We start from the raw sequence: 24,640 nt of genomic DNA, 5'->3' as shown, positions 1-24,640 counted from the left end.
AAGGAAAATGACACATAACAAAACCAGTTAAGTTCCCATGGCATCTCATCGATGTTAAAACAAAACAACATTGAACGAAATAATGTTCTCGAAGGGCCTGCTGTACTAGCGATCGAGTGGCCGGGATCACAGAAGTGAAGACATGTCGCTATTGCCAGAACCCAAGCTCCATCAGGATGGCCCATGTGCTCTGCCCACTGATGTACAAGGCTGCCCCGGCACGGAGCAGCCTCACGTACTTGACACCACGCCTGGCCACCTGGTGGGTAACCAGTGCTAGTCTCTTTCCTTCTGGGTGAATAGAGCCCCTTCCTTTCCATCTCCCACCTTTCATGAATGCTGTTCCCTATACAAAGTGTCTTGCCCAGTATCCGCAAGACAAACAGTACGTGAACACCACAACTGAGTCTCGGTTATGATCCTTACAAAAATAATTTCTACGTCCATACCTTTAGGTGCTGCCGCATTGGTGCAGAGATAGCAATCAGATTTGAAATATGTATGAATCAAAAGGGAGAAGATTTGGATGAATGTATTGGACTTGGTATTATTGCAAACCCTCCATTCATTTAAATTCACTTTTATTGCCGCATGAAGTCAGGATTTAAAGATCGGTTTCTTGTTATGGGGACGAGCAGGAATCAAACTTTTAGCCCAGACAGGTGATAACTTATTAGACATTCCTGCCTTCATATAGCCCCAGACGATGTTTTCTGGCAGCCCAGCAAATCAGTCTCTGGATAAATAAATGTGTGCAGCAAGGAACAATGGAAAACAATATTTATAATCCCTAACTCTTCTGATTTATACCTGTGCTTTCTGCATTTCTCCCCATCTCCATTAGAAAATTTTCCCACTACGGCTGTTTTAAGACACCATGGCTGTCTTCTCTTGCCAGTAAGACAAAGAGTCAATTTCAAGGGCAAAGAACCCCACAACTGTCAAGCTTCCTTTAGACTCAACATGGGATGGGATGGACTGCCATTTTTTTACTTAACTTGCCTCTTAGGTGTGCTGGCTTGTAGATACTAGTGCATGGTTAACAGCATATTTGAAGCAATTCTTTGAGTGGATGATTCAGATACAGACTAAACAAAACCCAAATGGTTTTATCTCTGAACCCTATAGGAAGAAGACATCTTTACTTATGCCCTTACTTGGTGGCACGATATCTATCTTTTGTTGAGGGAAAGTTATGTCATCTATCAATGCCCAAGTTTAGGAGTTTGGATCCAGTAAGTGGGCAATAAATGCTTAATAAATCCAATGTGAAATGCCAAATGGAAGTGCACAATGTCCTCTCTGTTTCTAAAATGGAGTGAATCACTGTCCTAAAAGTCATAAACCTGTCACCCTGTCCAATATTTGTAAACGTTAAGTTAAAGAACAACGTTAGAAAGAAAAGACACCACGTTAGAGGCATTTCTGAACCCCGATGCTGGAGTTTGATTTTTTTCTAGTTGAACTTCAAGTTAATAAACATGTGAACAGACTGTCAATGGGGACAATGGAAAGAAAGCATTCTGGTTGCTTCGTGGATGCAGGGTAAATCCTTGGTTCTTGGCAGGAGAGAAGAGAGACAAGAGAGTGGGAAAAAAAACCCCGTAGGTTCATTATATTGGAAAGGTTCCCTCTGAAACCTTATCCAGCATGAATCAAAGTGAAAAATCTGGTATCACTGAAACGAAAATTGGATTTAGCTCATAAGCTAAAAATGAGTTTCTCTGAAAGAAAACAGGGCAAGAGCTTTCGAAGCAAATACCAGTTGAGCATCTTGTTGACACATCGACAGTCTTGGCCCACCCACTCCCAACCTTCAGCTAGATTTATGCCCAGAGCCAATTCCGGGGGAGGTTAGTGGAGTAACCATCTCAGTTCTTGGGGATAAGGAGTTCTGTACTTTGAAACTCAATGAAACAGAAACTTTAGGGACGTAACAAGAGACACACTGCGACGGGCTTGAGTATCGAGGCCAAACGACATTTTTAAATGGAAGATGTGTGGGTGTATCAACCAGCCAAATGGGCCATTTACCAAAGTGTCAACTGCTTGCTGTCTCCCCCTCAGAGGACCAGCCCCCACCTCCCACCTTCTATGAGCTTTGCATCCGATGTATTTACAGTGACAAACACGTGCTCTCCCCCTCGCCTCTTTTACAAACGTGGTGCTTACCTTTGAAAATAAACACAAATGAGATCATCTCACCAGCCCAGAAATCCCAAGAGGAGAAACACAAAACCAGTGGAAAATACTTGAGGGTTATAAACTGCATATTAAAGTTTTAGAGCGCTGGGAGAGATGAAGAGTAGCAGATGTAAAAGCCAACGGGGGGGCAGATTCTGCATCGAAGCCATAAAAATATACAACCGCTTTAATGGGCAATTATTCTTTGCATTTGTGCGCGGGTTTGAATTTGCATGAGGTTGCCAGATGCCCTGGAAAAGGTGATGCCATCGGAATGGAGGCGGGGCTCTCTCTTCGTGCCATTCTTCCTCTTCCTTTGCCCCTCTAATGCTGTCTTCCCTCCACCCCTGGAATATTTCAAGACTGAGAGACAGTCATGCTAATTTGGGGATGAATGGTCCTGTGGGTAATTTACGGTGGGAAATATTTACTTACATAATTCTGGGGGTGCGGACGCACTTCGAATGGTTCTGCGGGATTCCCCTTGGGGAATCTCCGGTACCACGCGCTGGACCATAAATTAAGAAGTGGCATAATAGGTAACATACCGAGGCGAAATAAACAGCCAGCTATTGCTCGATTTCAGAGGCACCGTGTTGTGTGGTAAACATCACAACGAAGAGCCAAAAAAAAAAAAAAAAACCCTGATGAATTTTTTCCAAATGGCAAAAATGTTTGCTTAAAACGGGATCTCAAATAAAGGAACATCAAATTGGTTTATAACAGAATTTATATACAACTAGGTCACTATCTTTCAATGACGTTACATGGGAAATTTCATATGATGGGACATATTTAGTTCTAGGTCATAGTAAAAATGGAAAAGCTTTTTTTTTTTAAATCAGTCATTTCAAGGTTTGGGTGGAAAACAGGAGGGTTCCAATCATTCAATCATTTACAGAAAGATCAAAAGAGCTATTTAGTTTGTTGGAATCTCTGGTTCTCATATTCACGTATATTTATCCCTGAAACACACATTTGGGATCGACTATTGTTCCTTTTTAAAATGGATGTTGATATTAAATACTGCTGTTTAGAAGTGAATAAATCCACATTTTGGACAAACAGTTCCTTATAGGACACCCTCATTTGAAATGCATTGAATAGGAAAACAAAAATTTCTAATTAATGTACAAGTCTAATCACCATTCTCCACATGGAGGAGTAATTTTTCACTGTTCATTTGCTCGGTTTAATCTCAAAACTGACATAACAGAAATGCAATGTCCTATAAATCTCCGCTCATTTGTTTCTTTAATATTCATATTCCATTGAACTGCAGCTGCTTGTTGCTTCCGTCTATTACAACTTGCGAAAGTGTCGATAAAAATATTATGAAAGACAAGATATGTTTCTTCTTGGCTACGTGTGCCATTTATTTGGAAAAAGACAATAAATGGCTCGTGGATTGTCCCCCAGCCTGCTGCTTGGTGGGTGATTAGTGATTAATTACCTGGCAGCAAATTGACATGGCACGAGGAAATTGACACAGCCCTGATTAATTAACTTTTTATGGGCGGTAGTTACTCACAAAACATTGCGTACCATAATTGAATCTCTTTTTATAACGTCATGGTACAAAAGTTTTAGTCAAATCCAAATTAGCCCAAAGTTTCTAGGCTGTTATAAGTCTGGTCAGGATGTGTGGAAGGGATTGGTAAAAACTTGAACTTGGAGGGAAATGGACATCTTCTGAAGGAGAAGAAAGATGGTGACGCTGTATTGGCCTGATTGCCCAAGCTGAATTGATTGACCTAAATCTTCCCTGTAGGAGGCTAAAATGCCTCGTTTACCTCCAGCCTCTGGCTGCTGCTTCTCACTTGCTTCTGACGGTTTTCTGTGTTTTGTTCAGTCTCTACAAGTTGAGCTGATTCTCTCGTTCGAATCTCGGTTCCGACGTCACCTCGTCCAAGTCTTTTCTTCTCAGTTTTACCCTACATCTCCTGACGGTCATCGCTGTCACCTTCGGATCACTCCCTTTGGACCCGCTCCACTCACCAGTCCTTTACCACCTCGTTCGATTACAACTTCATTATATCTCCCTCTGTTGGGTTGTCCTGAGGACTTTGTTTTGGTCAATACTATGTCTCCAGCACCTAAAGGGTTACCTGGCCCAAGGTAATCCCTGAAATGTTCATTGATTAGATTGTCGGATAAACTCAGAATGGGTTAGTTACAGAGGAAAAGTGGGTGACTGTCCTGGAACCTGTAGGGCTCACTAAGATGCTGTTAACAAAGGACACGTATCTAAGAGAACCTGGTTTAGCTGGGACGTGAGCGATAAAGGACCCTGGACCTCACTTGTCTAAAAGTTCAAGCAGCAATAACTGGAATAATCCAAGGAAAGATACGAATACGGTTGGCAAAATCCTAACCTCCCGTACTGCATTATCGATGGAGATGATGCAACTGTACAACATGACAGCTACTATTTACGAACGCTGGTCGACTCACTACATCTTCACAAGACCACGGGGACCAGGCATTATGGCTCTCTTCACTTTCCTGGGGAGGGAAGGAAGATATAGAGCAGCTCAGAAACTCACCCAGGGATCTGAACTCAGGCACCTTGTCAGCTAGAGACTATCATCTTATCTATTACCCACAAAGGCTTCGAGGATGAAGGCATCCAGGTCAGCATGGGGCCAAGACTGTCTCCATTTTCCTTCCCTCTTATTGCCTGTACAAGCTGCTACATCATTTCCCTAAAGCTGTACCACTTCCAAGAGAACCTGCCCCAATTTATCATGGACTGAGTTAATTTTCAGGAGACTCTTTGGATGGCACGCCTCCCTGACACCTCAGTAAGCTCCGAGTTGCAGGCAGGGGGTAGAAGTGGAAGAGGAGGCAGGTGCCATTTCTTACGTTCTATATTTATGTTCTGAGATTTCAAGACATCCGAAAGGGCTTTGCTCCTTTTCTGCTAATTGGACATGGGCCACAGGGATCACTACTGATTTATGTTCCTGATAAGAGTTCAAGGCAAGCTGTTCCCTTCTTCACTGGGGTTTCTCTCCATATCTGGATATGAGGGGGTGGGGGGAAGGGGGTCATATATAATCCAACAATGTTGGGAAAATGGACCCTCCCAGTGATGGGGTCCTGGGTTATAACGGTATGGTGCTACACGCACAAACCTAATGACTGTCAAAGTAATGAGCTCCTTATGACTAAATTCAACTAGAAGTTTCTCCAACGTTTGGAAGATCTGAGTAAGAAACTGCCATAATATTTGGGATTGTTATGCTTTTTTCCTGACTATAATCGATTTAATATTGTTATCAATCGTCACTTTACTCACAACTCGGTTAGAAAGATATCGCTTCCTTAGAAAGAAATGAGTCATCTACAAAAAATAAACAAAAAACGAAACACAATGGACACAGAGATTTACTCTGAAGAGTGATTCCGGTGTTACCAAAGCAGAAATGTTTTCTTACCTCAAAACAAATTCAAAAAGCCACAACAAAACCTGCATGCAATACTCATGCACATGGATATGCTTTCATCATTCAGGTCTTTGCAACTTCGAATGAGGACAGAAGCCTTGGTTTGGAACTAACGGCCACACTCTTCCTGCTCGCCTCTCTAAGTTAGCGGCTGTCTCTTTTCTCCCAGGTTACAAATGGTCAGATTAATCCAACAGACCCACGTGTTGAACGCCTTGGCCATCACATGTGCAGTGATAGGCTTTCACTGCGCAGAGGACATATCCGTGATCTGTCTACTCTCAGGTATTGACGATGCCCCCCGGGGCAGGACTTTTGTAACGGTTCATTCAGCAAAACGAGAATAAATCTCAATCTTGGAGCATTTGACTTGGCAGGACCACAGAAGGCATGTGCCAGGATGCTCTCTGTTGTTCAAAGGAACGAGGAAAACAAAGCCGTGAGATGCCGACGCCTATTTTCATTTGGATGAAGGGATTTGCCATAATCTATTCGTTTGACAAAACCTGTAATAGTGTCGATCTGGCTTTTTTTTTTTTTTAGGCAGCTATGGGAAAAAAAGCAAATAATTTATATAAATAATTACTTTATCGAGTGCGTATACACAGTAAAGTTTCAATTGTTAAATCATTCACGGTCTAGCGGACAGCCGGCTCAAATGGCAAGTTCGGTGAATTGACTCTCCAGGTAGGAAACAGGGCAAGTGAGAGAAATTAGCTTCCCTAGGCTGGGCTGGATTTTCGGGGCTTCTCCAGGGCTGCTGTAGCTCCTGAGCCCGAGGCCCTCAGAGGGGGTTGGCGTGACTCATGGGATGGGGACTCGATGCCAGTGCATCATCGTTCATTTTACTTCCAGCCATCGTTGTGGATATAGCTGGTCGGTCCGTGCTGAGGCCATCTGATTTTCAGAGTCAGCTTCCAGACTTGAAAGACTGAGTCCCGGTTCTTTGAGAGATACCCTAAGCGAACCAGGAGGACAGGTGCCATCTGGACCTAGAAATCACCTGCCTGGTACCCAGACTGGAACCTTAAACCCCACATAGAACAGACTGAAAGAGAATCATTCAGAAAGTGGTCCAGTTGTCCAGTCACTAGACTAACATAAACCATCCAAATCGGCTTCTTTAGTGAACTTTCAAGGGGTCCTGGGGAAGATGGCTTCTCAGAAAGAAAGGGAAAGGATCAGCCATTTGGAGAACTGCCAAGCTTCAAGCAGCCTGAAAGGCTTTTTACGAAAGGCTCTTATTTAATGGTCACAGGTAAGTAGGCACTCATGAATATTCATGAATACGTCCATGGCAGAGACTTGGCCACAGTCATCCCGCTAATGTAACCATGACAATTTAGACCCAGTCCTGCCTGAATCCAGCTCTTCTCACTGAGTCATGTTGATGCTCAAAGAGAACTCTGTAAAACCAAGACTGGAGTCTAACAATGATTTTTGCAAAATGCTTCTTAGACTCCCACAGCAATAACCAAGGCCGGGATGATAAATATCCTTGCTGAGACAGGTGTGCCCATAGAGGTGGTTCTTGTAGGTTTATTTTTACACAAAAAGCAATTAGCTGTCAAGAGCCCAGGCTGCGTACTAACAAAACCCAAGGAGACCGATTCAAACTGTGTGGTGTGTTCCTCGGTCCCGAAAAACTGCATTTTGTTAACACTCCCCCCCACCCCCACACACACATCAAGTTTTTTGGCAACAATAAAATAGCTTTGGACAGGACAGTACTTTTACATAAATGAGAACATAATTTAAGAAAATGGGTGGTTTTGGAGTTCTTAGTGAAGCGACAGTTTAAATGATCACTTTGAAACGAGGTATGCCCATTTCTTTTCCCGTCAGTGGGAGGCAAACTCAGTTTCCTATCTTGTATCTTTGCACTGAGCAGGAAGAGTCACTTTTGAAGGCCAGGGGAGAAGGGGGCCACCTCTATGGTTGGACACATGCCTATGCAAGCGGCAACAAGAACCCCCATCCTAGCACTTGAATTACGTGAGTGGCATTCTATGTTTTTACTCCCTTCCTAAGATGCTCACTCCCAGCTCTGCAGACTTTCGAGAGGGCTCGGCTCCATTTGCAAAGCCTGGTCCCCTAGGAACTTGCAGCTGCTCCATTGCGTCTAGCTGCCTCCCTTTACATACCAGGAATCAAACAGGACCTTATCTTTGGCCCCTGCAAATTTCGCGTTCAGAGCTCTGAACTCGGAATAGTACATTTGTTTTCTTTCTACATTAGTTTGAGAAAGCAAATGAGTGCTTACAAACAAACTCTTAAAATAAGCTTCCCCAACCATGGGAGGATGTCCTTCTCGCCTCGGCCAGGGGCCAGCAGAAGGGGGGGCCTGGTCGAGGACTTGAACGTGAGAGCTGCAGCAGGCCCCCTTCCTGCTTATCCTCTTAAAAACATGTGAGCATTAAAAAGTACTTCCTGTCAGTGCAATTGCAGGACTCGGGGCGTCCAGGGAATTCCCCCAGAACAACTGCCTCGCTGCCTTTCAGAAACATCTCATCTCGGCCTTGTTCTCTGGCTGTGCGCACACCGGGATCCCAGGACGACGTAGTTTATTGTTTTAATATCTGTCTGACACAAGGCAAACCATTCTCCAGTGACTCCTTATCTGTCATATGTATTTCTGGGAAAGAAATATCAAGACAAATAAGATGTTTGGGGGCACACCACGGGATGAGACTTTTTGCGATCGGCGGCCTTTTGCAGAAGTGAGACCCTCATCTGAAAAAGACGAAGCCACTATTCTGCATTGAGATTAATAACTAAAGTGCCTGGAAAGCTACATAGCGGCTGCCTGCAATGTGGCTTCTTTGCAGATTCTTCCCTATAAACAACTGAGGTTATTCAATGAGTTTTTGTTCCCCCCTGAAATCAGTAGTGTAAAAAAAAAAAAAAAAAGGACAAAAACAGTAAAATAGAGTGGTCTGTGATTATTATGATTCAGACAATGTAACCACAGATGCCGAGGAAGGCGCTAACCCAGTTGGGGTGGTAATGGGGGTGGGGGGACTGAAAATACAGAAGAACCTGTTCTGAAAACTGGCGTCCAGGTAGAATAACTATGGTAACATCAAAGCTAGAAGAAGCCTCTTAGAAGTCACCTGTTAATAAATGAGAGACGTACTGGGTCACAGGGAGGCTGGGCAGATGGAATGAAGCAAAGAGATGGTGCTTCGGCGGTGGAGGGAGCATGGTTTCTAGGGTTCAAACGTCAGTAGCGGTGTCTGGACATCTGTGTCCAAGCGTGAACCACCACCGTTCAATCCATCAGGCATAGGCTACATTAGAGGGGACATAGTAGATGTCTCAAACAGCTCTCCTTCCGCGGGGTCGATGGGGGAAATAGGACCTCAAAAGCCAGGTGTTTCTATTGATAGTGTGGAATGATGGTGAAAGCAGTGACATTTAGCTTAGTTCACCTACCAAGAGGTGTCAGCAGTGGGTAAGTGTCCTTCCTGTTGGGGAGGGCCTTTCAAATATCTCTATGAGCAATTAGTTTGCAATTCTGAGAACTTAGCGTTATATATCTATTTGATCTTTCTCATCCACGATAACGTAGGCATCGTAGAGGCCGACTTGTGGCTGTCTAGTTCGCAGAGTATTCACAGTGCATAGAATGGTACATGGCATATAGAAATAACTTGACAAAGACTGGAGGGACAAAGTGATGGTATTGTCAACCTCCTCCCCACCAAAGGACTGATGAGTATAGAAGAAGGAATTATTTCAGAGAAGGTGATAGAGGAGACATAGCATGTTGTCACCGTAATGCGGAGCCCTGGACATAGGAAGAACAAAGCCCTTTCTGATTCCTAAGTTGAAGGGTATGGAGGCTGCTGGAGAGCCAGCACTGCTGGCTGGGGGTGTGCAGGAGAAGCCCAGACAGAGCGTGAGGGATCCTGGGTAAGTGGAGAAGTCTCACTATTTACCTCAGAAAAACTGGGGCAGGTCATAGAGAAGGCCAAGGGGACCAAAATAAATCCCTCCCAACCCAGATTTGTTTGTTTGTTATTTATTGTGAGAGCAAAACTGAGTCAAATCCATTGTATCTAGACCGAATTAATGTCTATATCCTACCTGAATATCTACTGAGGAGGGTCTCCTCTTTCTGTTCTTACCTTACATAATTTGTTTTAAAATGTGATAAATAGATACAACATGCCAAGGGCACATGAGGGTGCACATTGAAAAGAAGGCTCCTTTTTATCTCCACCCCCAGGTAGCCAGCTACCCTGCCTCCGCCCTTTCAAATGAGGGCCTGACAAAAGGGTCGGTACCCCATGGCCCTTGGTCCAAATCTGGCCTGAAGACTGTTTCTGTAAACATTTCCTGGAGGCACAGCCACACCTTTTCATTCCTGCATTGTTTATTTCTACTTTCAAACTCTAAGGACTGAGCTGAGTAGTCACAACAGAGACCAGATGGCCTGGAAGCCTGGAAATACTATCTGGCCTTTTAAAGAACAATTTTGCCAACCTCTGGTCAGACAGATCGGATAGGTAAGAACGGCCCCTCCAGAAATCCAGGGATGGGAAGGACAACCTTGGCCTGAATGCAGAGGCAGACAGCTGCTTAGAGGTCCCACTTGGCCACTCTGTGCTCAGACTCGTCTGGAAGCAGAGCACGAGGCTGTCTGCACCCAGTGGTGGGTCCATTTAGAGACTAGTGAGATGGAAGGCTTGGAATTCAGTTAGGCTGGGTTCGGGGTTGATCTAGCTGGGTGACATCGGACAAGCTCCTTAATCCCTCTGATCTTAAAGTTTCTCATGTGAAAGGGGGCATAACAATCAGGCCTATTTCACAGTTTTGTGAGTATTAAGTGAAAATGTTCATAGGAGGGGCTGGTAGAATGCCTGACATGTAGTAAATTCTCAATAACCTATTATTATTATTATTATTATTATTATTATTATTATTATTATTGTATCAGGGCTGGAACTAGGGTAGATCAGTTAACCATTCACCTTGGATGCAGAATTTAAGGGAGGAGGCCACTGAAAAACCCGGTTATCAAGATAAATCATATTTTAATGCAACTTTTTTAAAAATTAAAATTATCGTAAAAAATTCCATGATGAACGAATCGTCAAAATTTAATAAAGAGGTGCTATGCTGAGTCATACTGGAGCCTAAGGCAAAAGAAAAATTAATAATACTCATCCTGTCTTTATAGAAAATTTCGATACTTGTTCATCATGGATTTTTTTCCCATTAACTTCAATTTTTGGAAATATTGCGTTAAAAGATTGTTTATCTTGATGACCGAGTTTTCTGGTGCCTCTTTAAATTCTGTCTGAGTGAGTGCCCACTTTCTTCATGCTCATCCCAGCACTGGTTATTAGTCTTTTAAGCAATCCTTCCAGAAACTATTAGAAACAGCCTTCTGGGAGGCCGCTGCGAGCCTCTGAATTACTGGAGAGAGGAGGAAAAAAGGCTTTTTTTAAAGCGCTGTATCAGTAACACAATGCCCTGTATGTGCACATCCTATTAACCGAACTCAGTCTACCGACGTGTTCTGTATTGGGCAGAAGAAAGAGGATGCCGTAAATTAATCAAGGCCGTTGTTTTAATTACAGAAACTGATGGAAGTTCTATCCATTACCTAAGAGTAGAACAGTGCGGTCCTGATTTATGCATGTTCCTGCCACTTAAATCATTGTTTTATGAATTCCACACAATTACGTCCATAAAATCCGCAATCAATATATCAATTAAAACTGTGCCACTACCATTTGCCCTTGAGTTTCACAAAAGTGAATAAAGAAGATGATTTTGCATTTTGATAACATTTAGGTTCCTGAGCATTCGCTTATGATATCAGATTTTTTCCCCTAGTTGTCAGAAGTGAAAATTTAGGGGGAATTAACACTCAGCTTCCTTTTATTTTATATTTGTCCCCTCATGAACGGAAAGTTCGGCCATGCCTTCCATGTTAACTGTGTGAAAATGCACTTGTTTGCATTGATAAGCATATGGAACCATATAGAAATGGCTGCTGGAAAATGCTTTTCTAGCCCTTGACAAATGAAACTGGCACTTCCGTGTCAAGGTATTTGCCATGAATTGAATCGTGTCCCCTCCTGCCCCAAACTCACATGTTTATGCCTTAACTCTCAACTAGTACTTCGAGACAGGGCGTTTGGGAGATAATTGGGCTTAAATGAGGTTATAAGGGTGGGATCCTACGGAGGGATTAGAGCCCTTAGAGAGCCATGTAAAGACACCATGAGAAACTGACCATCTATGAGCCAGGAAGAGAATTCTCACCAGAACTGACAATGTTGGCACTTTGACTTCAGCAACAAAAGAAAAGACAAATATATCTGCCTATGTATTAAAACTGTATACTGGAGCAAGCAAAATCAAATGGCCACAATGGGAAATATGTCGACAGGTTATTCTCCCTAATGAATAGTTATCTCTCAATGTGAATGAAAAATAAAATGAGAAAAACTCACAAGAGAAACGGGCAGATGTGTATCAGAAATTCACAAGGGGTCACGTGCAAACGAAAATTAAATTTGGGAAGGATGATGCCTTTCATTAGGAGAAAGGCAAACACTAACTAGAGACAACTCAGATGTTATCTGCCATCCATCCAATTTGCCAAATTAAAGAGCAAAATACACGAGCATTGGCGAGAATGCTCGGACAGAACCAACGACCCCATGTTTGGGAAACTGGGTGTGGCATTTGAGGGGTATGTGTAAAAATGGTTATGGCTGCAGCCTTTATGGAAGGGATATGAAAATGCAATCGGTTAAACTACTGTGGAAAGAGAATGGTTGAATGAACCGTGGACCATCCACACCCATCCACACATGTGGAACAGTAAGAGGCTGAATGGGATAAGGTCACGATGTGTTGTGAAGTGAAACAAAATATGATTAAGATGTGTCATGTGAACGTACTATGTGCGTGTATACTCCCCTGTGTGTAAAATTGAGCTAACACCCCTCCCATTGCATGTGTGCGTGTCCTTCTTTGCCTTATTATGAAATAAATGTGGACAGATACTTACCACAGAGTCAATAGGGGATTCTTTAAGGGTTGGTGTTCCTGGATAAAGTGGGGATATTATTCCCATGTTATTCCATATGTGTGCGTTTTTGTGTTTATTTGCATGATTATAGTGAGCACGTGTCACCTGGGTAATCTAAAATCAATTCACGAAGTTATAAAGAGAACAAAATAAAGCTGGTCACGTACACCTGCTTTTGGAAAATCTACTCCATATGGAAATAGGAATCAGTGATAGCTGGCTTTGCTAATCCAACTTAGAAGCGGACTTTCCCATTCCTGGAACCAATGATTTACCTCTTGATATTTCAAAGAATCAAAATGGAAGTAATGTCTTAACTTGGAAGAGAGGGGATATGTTCTTGGCCTTCTTATTTCTCCCTGGAGCCATTTTTGATTATTATGCATTCACGGTATGCGAACGGCACTAACAATAACGCAGCGGTGCCTTTTGCCCAGGACAGGGCAACCCTACAAACGACTGGCCCTCAGGTTGGTGGGCAGCGAGCAGACCCACCAGCCCTGCCTGCACTTTCTCCAAACCTCGCTGTTCAGGGGTCGTATTTGCTACTCAAAGCAAACCTGTGGTTAATTTATTAATGAAAATTATTCAAAAATAAAATGATTTTATTCGTTCAATTTAGTTGATTAAAATTAACGTTTTAAGACAGCAACAGTAACGTTAATTAATATGGTTTTGCCTTTGGGACAAGGCGATCTTGCAGAATTCTCTGGAGTTTTGCTCTGACTTCTTTTAAGTTTGATAGACAGTGGCTCCATTTGACAATCTGGACGAGAGTGGTTTATTAGGACATGTAAGAGGATACGTGATGTCTCATGACACACTTGACCTAGGCCTTCACGGCAGGATAAAGTGTAGGGTAGAAGGAGGAACTGGAGTCAGCGGGGCGAGATGGGAGAATCTATGGGGTTAGGTTGTATTGACCGAGAGCCCTGAGTGAAAATCTTTCTCTTAATGAGTTCGTGTCCTGGGTCATATCATTAGGATGTTTCGCTTAAAAGGAGAAAACCCATTATGCCAAAATGCATCTTAAAAAAAACAGATAACTTCAGTAGGAGTTATTTTCATTACTGACTAATTCAGCAGGGTTCCTTTAAAAACCATCTTCCCTACTGCATTTAAGGGTGTTATTTACAGATGATTAGCTATTTGGCTAGGGAGAGGGACAATTTAAGACTAAAACATTCAAGGCCAGTTAAAGATGTGTTAAAAAAAAAAAAAAAACCTCAGGAGCAATCATGGAAGTCCGTAAATACATAGAATCTAATTTACAAAAGTGTAACTTATACACACCTTTCCTCAAGGGCACAACTGTTCCCCCAAAGTGAGAAACATACACTTTCAAGTTAAAAACCAGGTGAATCCTAAACAATTGCTGAGAAGGAAGGGCGCCTCAGCTTTGGGGAAGAAGGCTGGATTCTTGGAGAAAAAGCGGTCACACCGTTCTTATATCAATCAAAGGCAAGACCTGTGGCTCTTAGCCATGTATATGTCAGGCCTGATGGAGAAAAAGTATCTCAGGTGACTGTGTGTACATCCCACGTGTGTGTGCGCGCGCACACGTGCATGCGCAAAAATGACCCTTTACGTGCTGGCCCAATTGGCCCAAATTGGATGTGATTTTGCATCAAAATATGCACCTTAATCTGGACGAGAAAACCCATGTGAATGTGGCCAGAAGCCAGCTGACTGTGCACAGTCGGGCCCCCGAAGGCATTGCTGACTTGGAGAAGTGTAGGAGAAAGGAAGCCTCAGCCATTTGTCTTAGGAGAAGTGGATCATTTTTACATTCAGCACCAATGCATGGCCTCAGATGGAAATAATCTAAGGGACCTCAACTATTCAAATGGAGCGGGGTGGGGGTGGTCTCAGGTTGGTTGCCATTCTAAAATACTAACTGAGCTTGTCAGTCTGAATACCATTGCTTAAAGAGTCCACCATGAAGACTCTTATTGTAAGAAACTAGTTTTTGTTTTATTTTGCTATGTGACAGGAGGATTAGCTATTAATTGTTGTTTTCTTTAAAATTACTATCTATTTTCTTTATAATTTTTTAAAAATTGCTATCAACCCGAGTACCCCACAATGGAGGGATAGATTAAAATATAATATCATTAAACAGTAGACTATTATGAGGTCATTAACACATTTTCCTAAAGCGTACATGACATGATAGTAAGTGAAAATAATAGGATGAAAAATGTGTAGATAATATGATTATGCAATTTAAAAATGAAGGGCGTCGGATACATTATATGGTTTCTATAATTATTATACATTTTTACTCTTAAATTTAGAAAAAAGGATCATTATAAACAGCGAAGTGATGTTCTCATTTTGTATTTTCAATAATAAAATGGATCCTTTAAATCAGAGATCAGCATGCTTTTTTCAGAAAGAGTCAGATCATCAAGATTCCTAGGCTTTTGCAGGCCACCTAGGTCCGTTTCACATGTTATTTTTGTTTTTTGTTTTTGTCTTTATAATGCTTCAAAAAATCTAAGTGCATTCTTAGCGCCTAAGCCTTACAAAAACAGGCAGTGGGCTGGATTTGGCCCTTGGGCTGTAGTTTGCTGATAGCAGTCTTAGATGATTTCATTTTCTCTATATGCTTCACCTATTATAGTCTGGAGAACTTGTGACATATTTCCATGCTTGCCATTTATGACACACACTATCTTCGAGTTGCTTTAGAAGAGCTGTACCAATTAAAACTAGTCCTTTTTTGGACTTAATTTAGTTTGTTCCCTTCTGAAAAGGAAACTGACATATAAATACAGCCTAGGATTATAGAAAGCCTCGCTGTCCAACATGGTGGCCATTAGCCTCATGAGGCTAATTAGAATAACAGTAATTAAAATTAAATACAATTAAAAAGTCAGCGCCTTGGTCCCAGGAGCATGCCTACTGGATTGCACAGACACAGGACATTTCATCCGAGATGCTTCCACAGGACAATAATATTAGATAAAAACAAAAATAATACTCTGGAACTCAACCCAAATCTTTTTCACAAAATATTATTTATAGAGGAGCGGGAGGGACCAGCACAACGGGATGACCATGAGATGTGGAGTCAAATGGAGCCAGAGAAGAAGTGGAGGGTTGAATCATTTCCTCAAGTTCGAAATTTGAAAGACCAATCTACCCGTCTACTGGTCGTGTGATCCTGGGTGAATCACCCCACCGCTCAGTACCCTGCATTTCCTCGGCTGTAAAGCAAACATTGTAATACCTACCTGGTACAGATTTTGAGAGGATTAAACAGGTTGAGCGTGTGAAAATGCCCCATGGCATTCTAATTCTAGACAATATAGGCACGTGCATTTACACTGACCAAAATGGAACAGTTTTCAGAAATTCAAAAAGAACACCTTCTGGCCAGGAGGGCTAGATTTTTGGCTTCTTGGGGACCTTGCATTTCATGAACGTCCAAACTGCTTTTGGGGTTGTAGCGTGGTTAGGAGAAGCAACCAGTCTGCCTCCATGACCCGAAGCCTTCAGGGACCCTCATGTTTCCCATAGTCATTATCTTTTGGGGTCCCTGTCACTGCTTCTAACTTTTGCCCCACAGTGAAGAGTTTGGTTTGTCTCAGCCTTTGAGAATCAAGATGTTTGGTCTTGATACATGGTGAAGCTTCTCCTCTTAATTATCATGAGCCTGTGGCCTCCGCTGTCCACCACCCCCTTGCTCCAGCCAGTCTCACAAGCAGCCCTCCTCTCCCCTGGTCCACAGACTCACTTTTGAGCCCTGATCCCCAAAGAGGAACCATTTGGGTAGTTATGGCGATGTCACAGGGTGTACACACACTGTATGAAATAAGGGACAAGGCCTGGGCTGTGTCAGGAGACTCTAAGGAGGGGTGAACCAGCCGGGGAAGCGCAATATAATCAGCAAGCACTTTCGTCCCTGCTCTGGGGGGCGGAGTGGGCGTGGGGCATTCTCCAGAACCCATCCCAGGCAGAGCAATCCTTGGTTTTTCCACCTCGACACTGTGATTTAGCTTCCATATCTATTTTTGGTTTCCTCCTCATAGCACCTGATGGCTAGAACAGCCTTGCAAACAAGTCACTAGCCACAGGCCAGTATGAAAACTGCGCTCGCGGGAACCCATCAAGCACCTTTTTTGCAAGGCTAGGGTGCCAGTTGGACGGCCTGCCCATTTTACTTCAATTTTTCTCATGTAAATTTGCAAACCTGTGATAGAAGGCAGGCAATGAGCTACAGCTTCCCCCCTCCCGCTCCCCCCGCCCCCCATCTCGTCATCCCACGTCCCATCCATCGGACCCAGTCCTGACAGGTCTTAACCAAAAACGGCTGGGATGTCCAGGAAGTGAGGATTCAGACGTAATGAGCGGAGGGATCAGATGCTAAGGCAACAGGGGAAAACAGAGACATGCTTATGAGAATCAACTTGACCTCGTAGAGAGAGCCACAAGGGAGGGTGGTGCAGAGGGAGGGGGAGAGAACTTACATGGCAGGGAAGGTGATTGGACTCAGATTTATGTCACAAAACAGAAAGAGAGCCACAACATGGGCTTACTTGCGGAAGTATATACAAGTGAACTGGGGGCAGTGTACATGGAAGATCCCTCCTGGTTTGCCTGGCACAACAGCACCGTGCCTACGAAAGAGAGAGAGATAGATGGCATCTGGTTTGGGAACAGGCACACTACCCCTGAGAGATCGCGGCCATGCAAAGGAGAAAGGCAGAGACACGAAAACATAGCCACATCCCAGAGCGCGTGGCGGGGACACCCCCAGAAGCCCCCTGCCTTAGCCAAAGGACATTGGTGGAAGCCCAGCCCCCTCCACCCCTCCCCAGCCCACCAAACACGCATCGATTCTTTTCACATAGGGTTGGAGTAGGGGGGTCCAGCTGCCCCGGGACCCCAGTTTCAGATCAGTAATGTAGGCAGCATGTCATGCTCAAAAGGGAGCTTTAGAAATTTCAGAGTGGACGAGCTAACAAGCGCGATTCAGACACTACTTAGCTGTGTGATCGTGGTAAGTCACTGTACCTCTCTGTGCCTTGGGATTCCCATCCGGAAAACGGGGTGCATATACCTACCTCCGGGAAGGGTTGTCAATCGTGTGACTGGGGATGCGCCCAACGCAGGGGCTGGCATGTAATCATCACTCAATAAATGATGAGCACACGCACTGAGAAGCTTACAGAAACGATTTCCTCCTCTCCCCGACTTCAGTCTTCCTAAACCAGCTCTTCCGAGGAAGTACAGAAGTTGGGCGAGGAAGACACACAGGCAACCTCTGCCATCCCTGTGACCGGCCCTGGACCCACTCTGCACTCAGGGCGTGATCATCTTTGATTTCTGCACTTTCTGTTTCTTCTCCAGAGCCCCCCGCCTTCCGGCGGGAGCGTTCACATGGCTAAGTGTGTGGACTGACTATAGCTGCACTGCAGTGACCACTGTCCTCTGCCTGATTTAAAGCAAAGGGCACCGGGCTTATCCTTGGGCGGAATGGAATTTTACAGCGGGGAGGAATGGTGGAATCCTGAGACGTCGCCTCAATCTATGCCATGTTTTGCACATCCACCCGCTCCAAGGGTGAGCCGGGGTCAGGAGTCTTCGGGTATCAATCCTGCTCTGCTGCGGCTGCAGAGCTCAAACTCAAAGGCTTTGAAAAGAGCGAGAGACGTTCGGGAAGTTTTCAGCCCATTACTGATGATGAAAATGCATTCCTGGGGTTTCTGCTCACTTCCCGGGCCGGGCAAGGTCAGCTGCCTCCGTTTGTTTCTAGATTCGCCTGTCATCACCACGACTGGAAAGCAATCTCTCCTTGAAAAAAAAAAAAAAAAAGCCTGCACCCCCAGGGGAACTGGGAACTCATCTACATTCTTGGAGACTCACCCTTGAGGGAGAGGGGGGCTTATGATTCTTTTGTATCTTGCCCAAGTTCAACAAAAGTGTAGTTAAAATTTCTAGGGTGAGCAGGGGTTCACCAAATAGAGAAGGACAGCCACGTGATGCCATTAAGCCCAGACTCAGTTCCGGAGGTAGTCCCCGCCCCCACCCCACTTGCGCCCCGCCTCCTCCACTCCACTGCCCTTCAGGTACCAAGCCAAAGTAGGGGGGTCCTATGTGGAGGCCTGAGAAGCTGTCCCCAAATTCCACTGTCCCCTGTGCTCCTCTAGGTTTTATACATTATTTCCAGGTAACACAAAGATTCTGTTAAAATCCCTGACTTATCTCGCCCTCTCAGCACCAGGTCTGCCGAGTCTGACGAGGAGAACTAGGCCCTGGGCAGAAGTTCTACCCGAAGGAATGTCCCTTAGTCCTGCTCACGTGTACCCTGTTGTCTCACACTTATAGCTGGAGGAGAGAGCTGGCCCTTCCCCTCCTTCCAAAAAAAGCCTGGATGTAACAGTGAAATTCACCGACCTGCTCTTGGTGATAAATAGGTTAAGAGTCTGGATGGGCCTGATTCATGATCAACCTTGGCTAAAATGAGACTGTTTTCTTCTTGCTAGTTTATTTAAAACAATGTATCACAACATATAGATGAGACTTCATGTGGTCTAATTTCTTCTCAGTAGGGATTTCCAGTTCTGGCAGGAAACTGGCCTAGTGTGAGCCTTAACAGCAAACAAAAAGAACACACTAGATCTGGGGCATGGGGTGTAAAATCAACCAACAGCAGGCAGGGTACCCACCAGGAAAGATAGGCCCTATGCCCCCCACCCTGCTTTATCTGTAAAACTCAGCCCGAATTTGCAGGGGGCACCCACACGCTTCTGCTCATTGCTAGAAATCTTAGGGAGAAACAAATGTTTCTATAGGATAGAGAGCTACCAAATCAGAACCTTCTAGAGTGGGACTCAGGTGCATCATGAGAAAGTTCCTCAAAGGATCCCTTATCTGCACCTTTAGTCAAAAACTACTTTTAAAATGCGATCTGAAGTTTTTTGGGGATGCCTAGCTTTCAAATATATATATATAAAATTTCGTAGCAAAAATATAGCTAGAAGGGCATTTTATTACTGTGCACTTAAAATCATAGGGTCAATTTTCAATAACCTTGAGGCAATCTGGAAAGTCCCACTGGGACACGACACAGATTCCCTCTAGAAAGCTCAATCCTGGCAGAGCATAATGAAGCTCTCCTAATTGTCTTCGGCTGTGGCTCCCGAGAAACTGGACTGAAATGACTTCCTTGGATGCCCTCTTAATAGTAAAAAAATATAAATTCTTTATGTGATGACTTTGACCTTTGTAAAACAAAATCTATATAGTCACAAGACTTGGTTTTTATTTTACCTAAAAACAACCTCCAATTTAATTTGCAAAGTACTTATTGTATGCTCTCTTACTCACTGTGACCTTTTCTTAAAGGAAAGCTTTGAATTGCAAAGCGGCAGAGAACACTGTCACCTCCAGTGCATTTTTTGTGGGGTGGGGCGAGTAATGTGGGTTTGATTTAAAAAGTAAGTAAGTCAAAGAGATAATAGGGTACAAGCAGCAATATGAGGTGTGTTGACAAGGTCATCTGATGCTCTTTGTGACACACCATTAATCCAGCTTTCTAATGGTCTCCCAAAATGAGTCTTCCATCTGCCCCTTCCCCGCAAAACCCTCCCACATAGACCATCTACCTCTACCCACCCGACATCCCGTACTTCTGTGCCTTTGCTTATAAAGCTCCTTATGATTTATGCATGGCAACTGCGTTCCATTTACACCCATTCCTCAGTTAGGACAGACCATTAATCAATTTCAATATTATCCGTTCCTGTTAGCCTGGGATTCTCAGAATCGTTATCAACACAGCTCTGGGCAGCTGCTATTATTCGATCAGTTGGTGGAAGGGGTGAAACCTCCATGCTAGCTCTGCCTCCACTGTTAACTTACGCCATACGAAATTGACTTGTTTGTTTTTATGTCAAGTAGGGTTGAATGTTGGCCATTTCACCTGGTTCGATTGTTTTTTAATATGACTTCCCCTCTCCCTCCTATGTACTTTAAAAGTCACATCCTCTCTTCTGAGTCCCCGGGAGTTAATTACTCCTTCATCTATGTTCCTATCACTCTCTCTGTCTCTCTCTCTCTCTCTCTACACACACACACACACACACACACACACACACACACGGGTCCCTTTGTTATGCTGTATTTGTTGGAGTATCAGGTCTTGCTTGGGAATCACAGGTCAGAGGCAGATCGTTCTCATCTTTTTATCCCAAGCCCCTGGCGAAATACTTGGCTCTAGAGGAACTAAGAAATATGATCGAATTATTATATGTGTTAACAATAATACAAACAGAGCCACTTTATAATGGAGCCTGAGCTGCCATGCCAGAGGAAGTGCCTTGCATGTCTTATACCTCCAACCTCGGAATGTTAAAACAGGGCAAAATAACCTCTGGACTGGGCCAAGGGCCACATTATGTTCAAAGAGCTGTTTGCAAAGATAACAAGAAAGCAGATATTATGCCTGCAGGTCTGATGAGTACCAGACTGAAAACTAAAAATATGGGTTCGAATTCGAGTCACTCTGTTATGTTATCAGCACCAACGGAAACGCTCTCCTTCTGCTGATGCAATTGTTCCCCCTTCCCCCTTCCCTCCTAAAGGGAACACTATGGGCTTCTGCCAGAATCCGTGCATCCATCCGGAATAGCAGTTCTTACTGATCTCAAATTACGCCTGTTGCCTCTCACTTTAAAAGGTCTTTTCATTTTTAAGTCAACATATGTTTTTAAAGATCCCCCCCACCACCACACACTCATTTCTATTATCTTTGCTAAAAATAGTGCTTTGTCCAACCAATCTTTCTCTTGGCCCTTGTTTTTGGTTAGAGATTTGCATGCCTGAAGTTTGCATATAGTTACAAGTTATATTGATGGGATTCATTTATTTCTTCTTTTCTGTGGTTTTTCTTTCTTTTCTTTTCTCTATTTTTTAAGATTGACTCATCCGGTTTAACAGGAAACCTGGGCAGCCTGGTCATTCATTTCCTAGAATGTCGATGAGTGTATCTGCAACTGGCGGGGAAGGGACTCCATGTGAAAAAAACACAATCTCGAATAATCAGAGCCTTTTCCGAAGCCTGTCACACTCAGTCACTCAGAGTGCCACGATCATCAGCATCCCAAATTCTGGCAAGACATCCCCCAGGGCCACTCTCGAAGAAGAGTGTGAGCCGGGGTTCCTGTCTCAGGTGGGGCAACCTGACCCTTTCTGCTCACCTGGAGACTGCCCACAGTGCAGGGGACCATTCCTGGCCTTGGACTGTCTGGGAGAAGACTGGAAGAGCTGAGTCCTATCGCAGACAGGAAGGAGAAAACATCTAAACCTTTTACTCTGGTACCAACTCTCAGGTGAAGAAACTGGACCCAAACAGGCCAGAGCAAAGGTGTGCTTTTACACATCCTTCTGTAGCAGGGGCTGTTTCTCCCCAGAAAGCCCCTTAGGTAATTCCCTTCCAGACCAGCTCTGGCTTCTCCTCCTAGAAACCACATCTATTTGCCTCCAACTGGCCAAGTTCAGCATCCTTCCTCTGTTTTTCTAGATTGAGTTGTAATGATCTTTTTAACAAGTGTCTTTCTCATAAACGCTGCAAACATCAAGGGGTCCGGAATCGTGTCTTATTCATCTTCCTATCCCCCTGGCTTCAGGCACTGAGGCTAAGTATTGGGGTTCAACTGAAGAGAAAAACTAAAGGGTTTCTGATAGGCAGCCGTGTTACACTTTCGAGAAATAAAATTAGAATGGAAGAGGGGGAGGAAGAAAAAGGCTATTTTGCAATGTCTGCTCTTCCATTTTAGTACCCTATGGGCAGAGTTCTCGGCCAGCCCGATGGCGAATGACTAGACCATTACTATAATCTCTGAATTTAAAAAAATAATGTCAAAGAAACATCCCAACTGACTGGCAATTGGGAGTGGCTGCTTTACTGAATTAGCTCCAAGATTAAGATAGGCTAGGGAATTTCGAGAAAGATGCTCTTATCTTTACTGATAAAAAAAAAAAAAAAAAAAAAACAACAAAAACAAAAAACAAAAACGAAAATAAAACAGAACAAAAACCCCACACGAAGACACAAAAAATAACAACAAACTTTATAAAATAGCTAAAAGCCAACAGGAATTCTGGAGAATGCACTGCCTGAGGTTCTGTGTGTCATGTGCTATCTGTACCTCCACACACATCTACTATGTGCTGGTACAGAGTCACTTGAAAACAGAGCCTTTTGCTGGGGTCTGGCTTTCCTAATGTCCCCGAGCCTTGTAGCTCTGGAAAGAGAGTTGAGAAGAAACTCCTAAGGGCAAATAGTAAGTGAAGGCAGGAAGCCATTACAGAGCTTCTTCTCTTTGTGTCTAGAGCTCATCTAGGAGGAGATGGGGGGTTCGAGTACTACCATTCATTTGGCACCTACTGTGCGGCTTCTGGGGCGCACCCGCTGAACCCCATGTGCTTTTCAAAAGGACAACGTGCCATCTTTTTTCCTACTCAGATGTTCAGGGACAAATACATGAGAAAAGGAACAAAGGAATAATTCTGAACATCAAACTCCAAGCCTAAGACTACGTGGTTAGTTATTTCACTTGCTGAGATAAATAAAATTTAAAAGTATTTTTGGAATAAATTTTGTTAGCCATCATGGCTTTGGCAAAACGTTTATTCCACATTGTTGTTATACACTGCAGTCATAACTGAAAATGTTCAATAGTAATTGTCATCACTACTAGAAACAATACTTTGGTTTCATATAAAAAGAAACACCTATTCAACGATTACCAAAGAATGTTTAGACTGTATCTGTCCCTCTCTAGTAAGAAGGGTCAGATAGTATTGGTCCCCTTTTACAGATGGGAAAAAAAGGCATAACACAAGAATGTTATTTACGGAAAGCCTCATCGTCGATCAGAGGCAAATGCCGGGCAAGAAACAAGCTATCTAGCATCCGTTACTCAAGTTATCAACGACTCTTTCCTGATTCTGTTGCTACAGCATAATTTTTTTTTTTTAATTTTTAAGATTTTTTTACTTTCCTAATTACGGTTGACATACAATATTCTTCTCTGCCATCTTAAGCAGAAGCTCACTGCAGAATAATTTGTTGAAATACTTTTTTATAAATTAGAATAAAAGTAAGAAAAATGGAAAGAATGAGCTCTGAGCTGGTGAGAAGTGAATACTCACCCCACAGAAACCCACACACTTCTTTCCTGTAGGAGGGTGTGGCAACCTTCTCCCAGGGTTTCTGATTCCACAGGTCTGGGGTGGAGCCTGAGAACTTGCATTTTTAACAAATTCTCATGTTGTCTGGGGACTACACTTTGAGGACTACTGGAGAAGGGCTTGTCCCTCAAACCTCAATGCTGTGAGTTCTTCCCTTAAATCAGAGGTATTCAAAGACTATGAGAGTTTAAGAATCACTTGGGGAGAATGTTCAATGATGAGCTTTCCCAGGTCTCACTCCAAGAGTGTGATTCAGCCGGTGAGTAATCAGTATTTCCAATCAACAACCTAGGTTATTCCGCTGCTCCCGGGGGGAGTGATTGAGGCCTGAGGCCATCTCCATGTATTTAGGAGAAAAGTAAAAGTGGCTAAATATATCTGGTCCAAGTATTTCTGTGGGCAAAGAGGCAGCATTTGTTTACTTCTTATCTTTACCATTTGTACGTTGACAAATTGTGCCTTTTCTTTGTAGCATTTGGAACAAAGAGTCATTCACTTCGGGTACTAGGTCTTTTGTCAAATTCTCCGGAGGCAGGCTAGTGAGGAAGATACATACCATCACCAGCTGTATCATCCTAGAGAGGTCACTCTTGGTTTCCCACCCAGAAGAAGACAAATCCATTCTTGCCCTTACTGTTACGGACTGAATGTGTCCCCCTAAATTCATACATTGAAGCACCTCAGAATATGACTGTTTTTGGAGATAGAGCCTTTAAAGAGGTAATTAAGTTAAAATGAGGTCATTAGG

At 43.5% G+C, this 24,640-nt stretch overlaps 1 protein-coding gene across 1 annotated transcript in view; it reads right to left on the bottom strand.

The window, feature by feature from the left end:
* Positions 1-24,640, bottom strand: part of RBFOX1 (RNA binding fox-1 homolog 1) — a 342,312-nt gene that overhangs the window by 58,936 nt on the left and 258,736 nt on the right. The window contains exon 8 of the mRNA XM_039885290.1: positions 17,232-17,312. Coding sequence (XP_039741224.1) covers positions 17,232-17,312 — 81 coding nt within the window. The remainder of the gene's footprint in view (positions 1-17,231; positions 17,313-24,640) is intronic.

Source organism: Pteropus medius, unplaced genomic scaffold (genome assembly GCF_902729225.1).
Source record: "Pteropus medius unplaced genomic scaffold, Ma_sr-lr_union100, whole genome shotgun sequence".
NCBI lineage: Eukaryota > Metazoa > Chordata > Mammalia > Chiroptera > Pteropodidae > Pteropus > Pteropus medius.
This window is presented reverse-complemented; position numbering and strand designations above follow the sequence as displayed.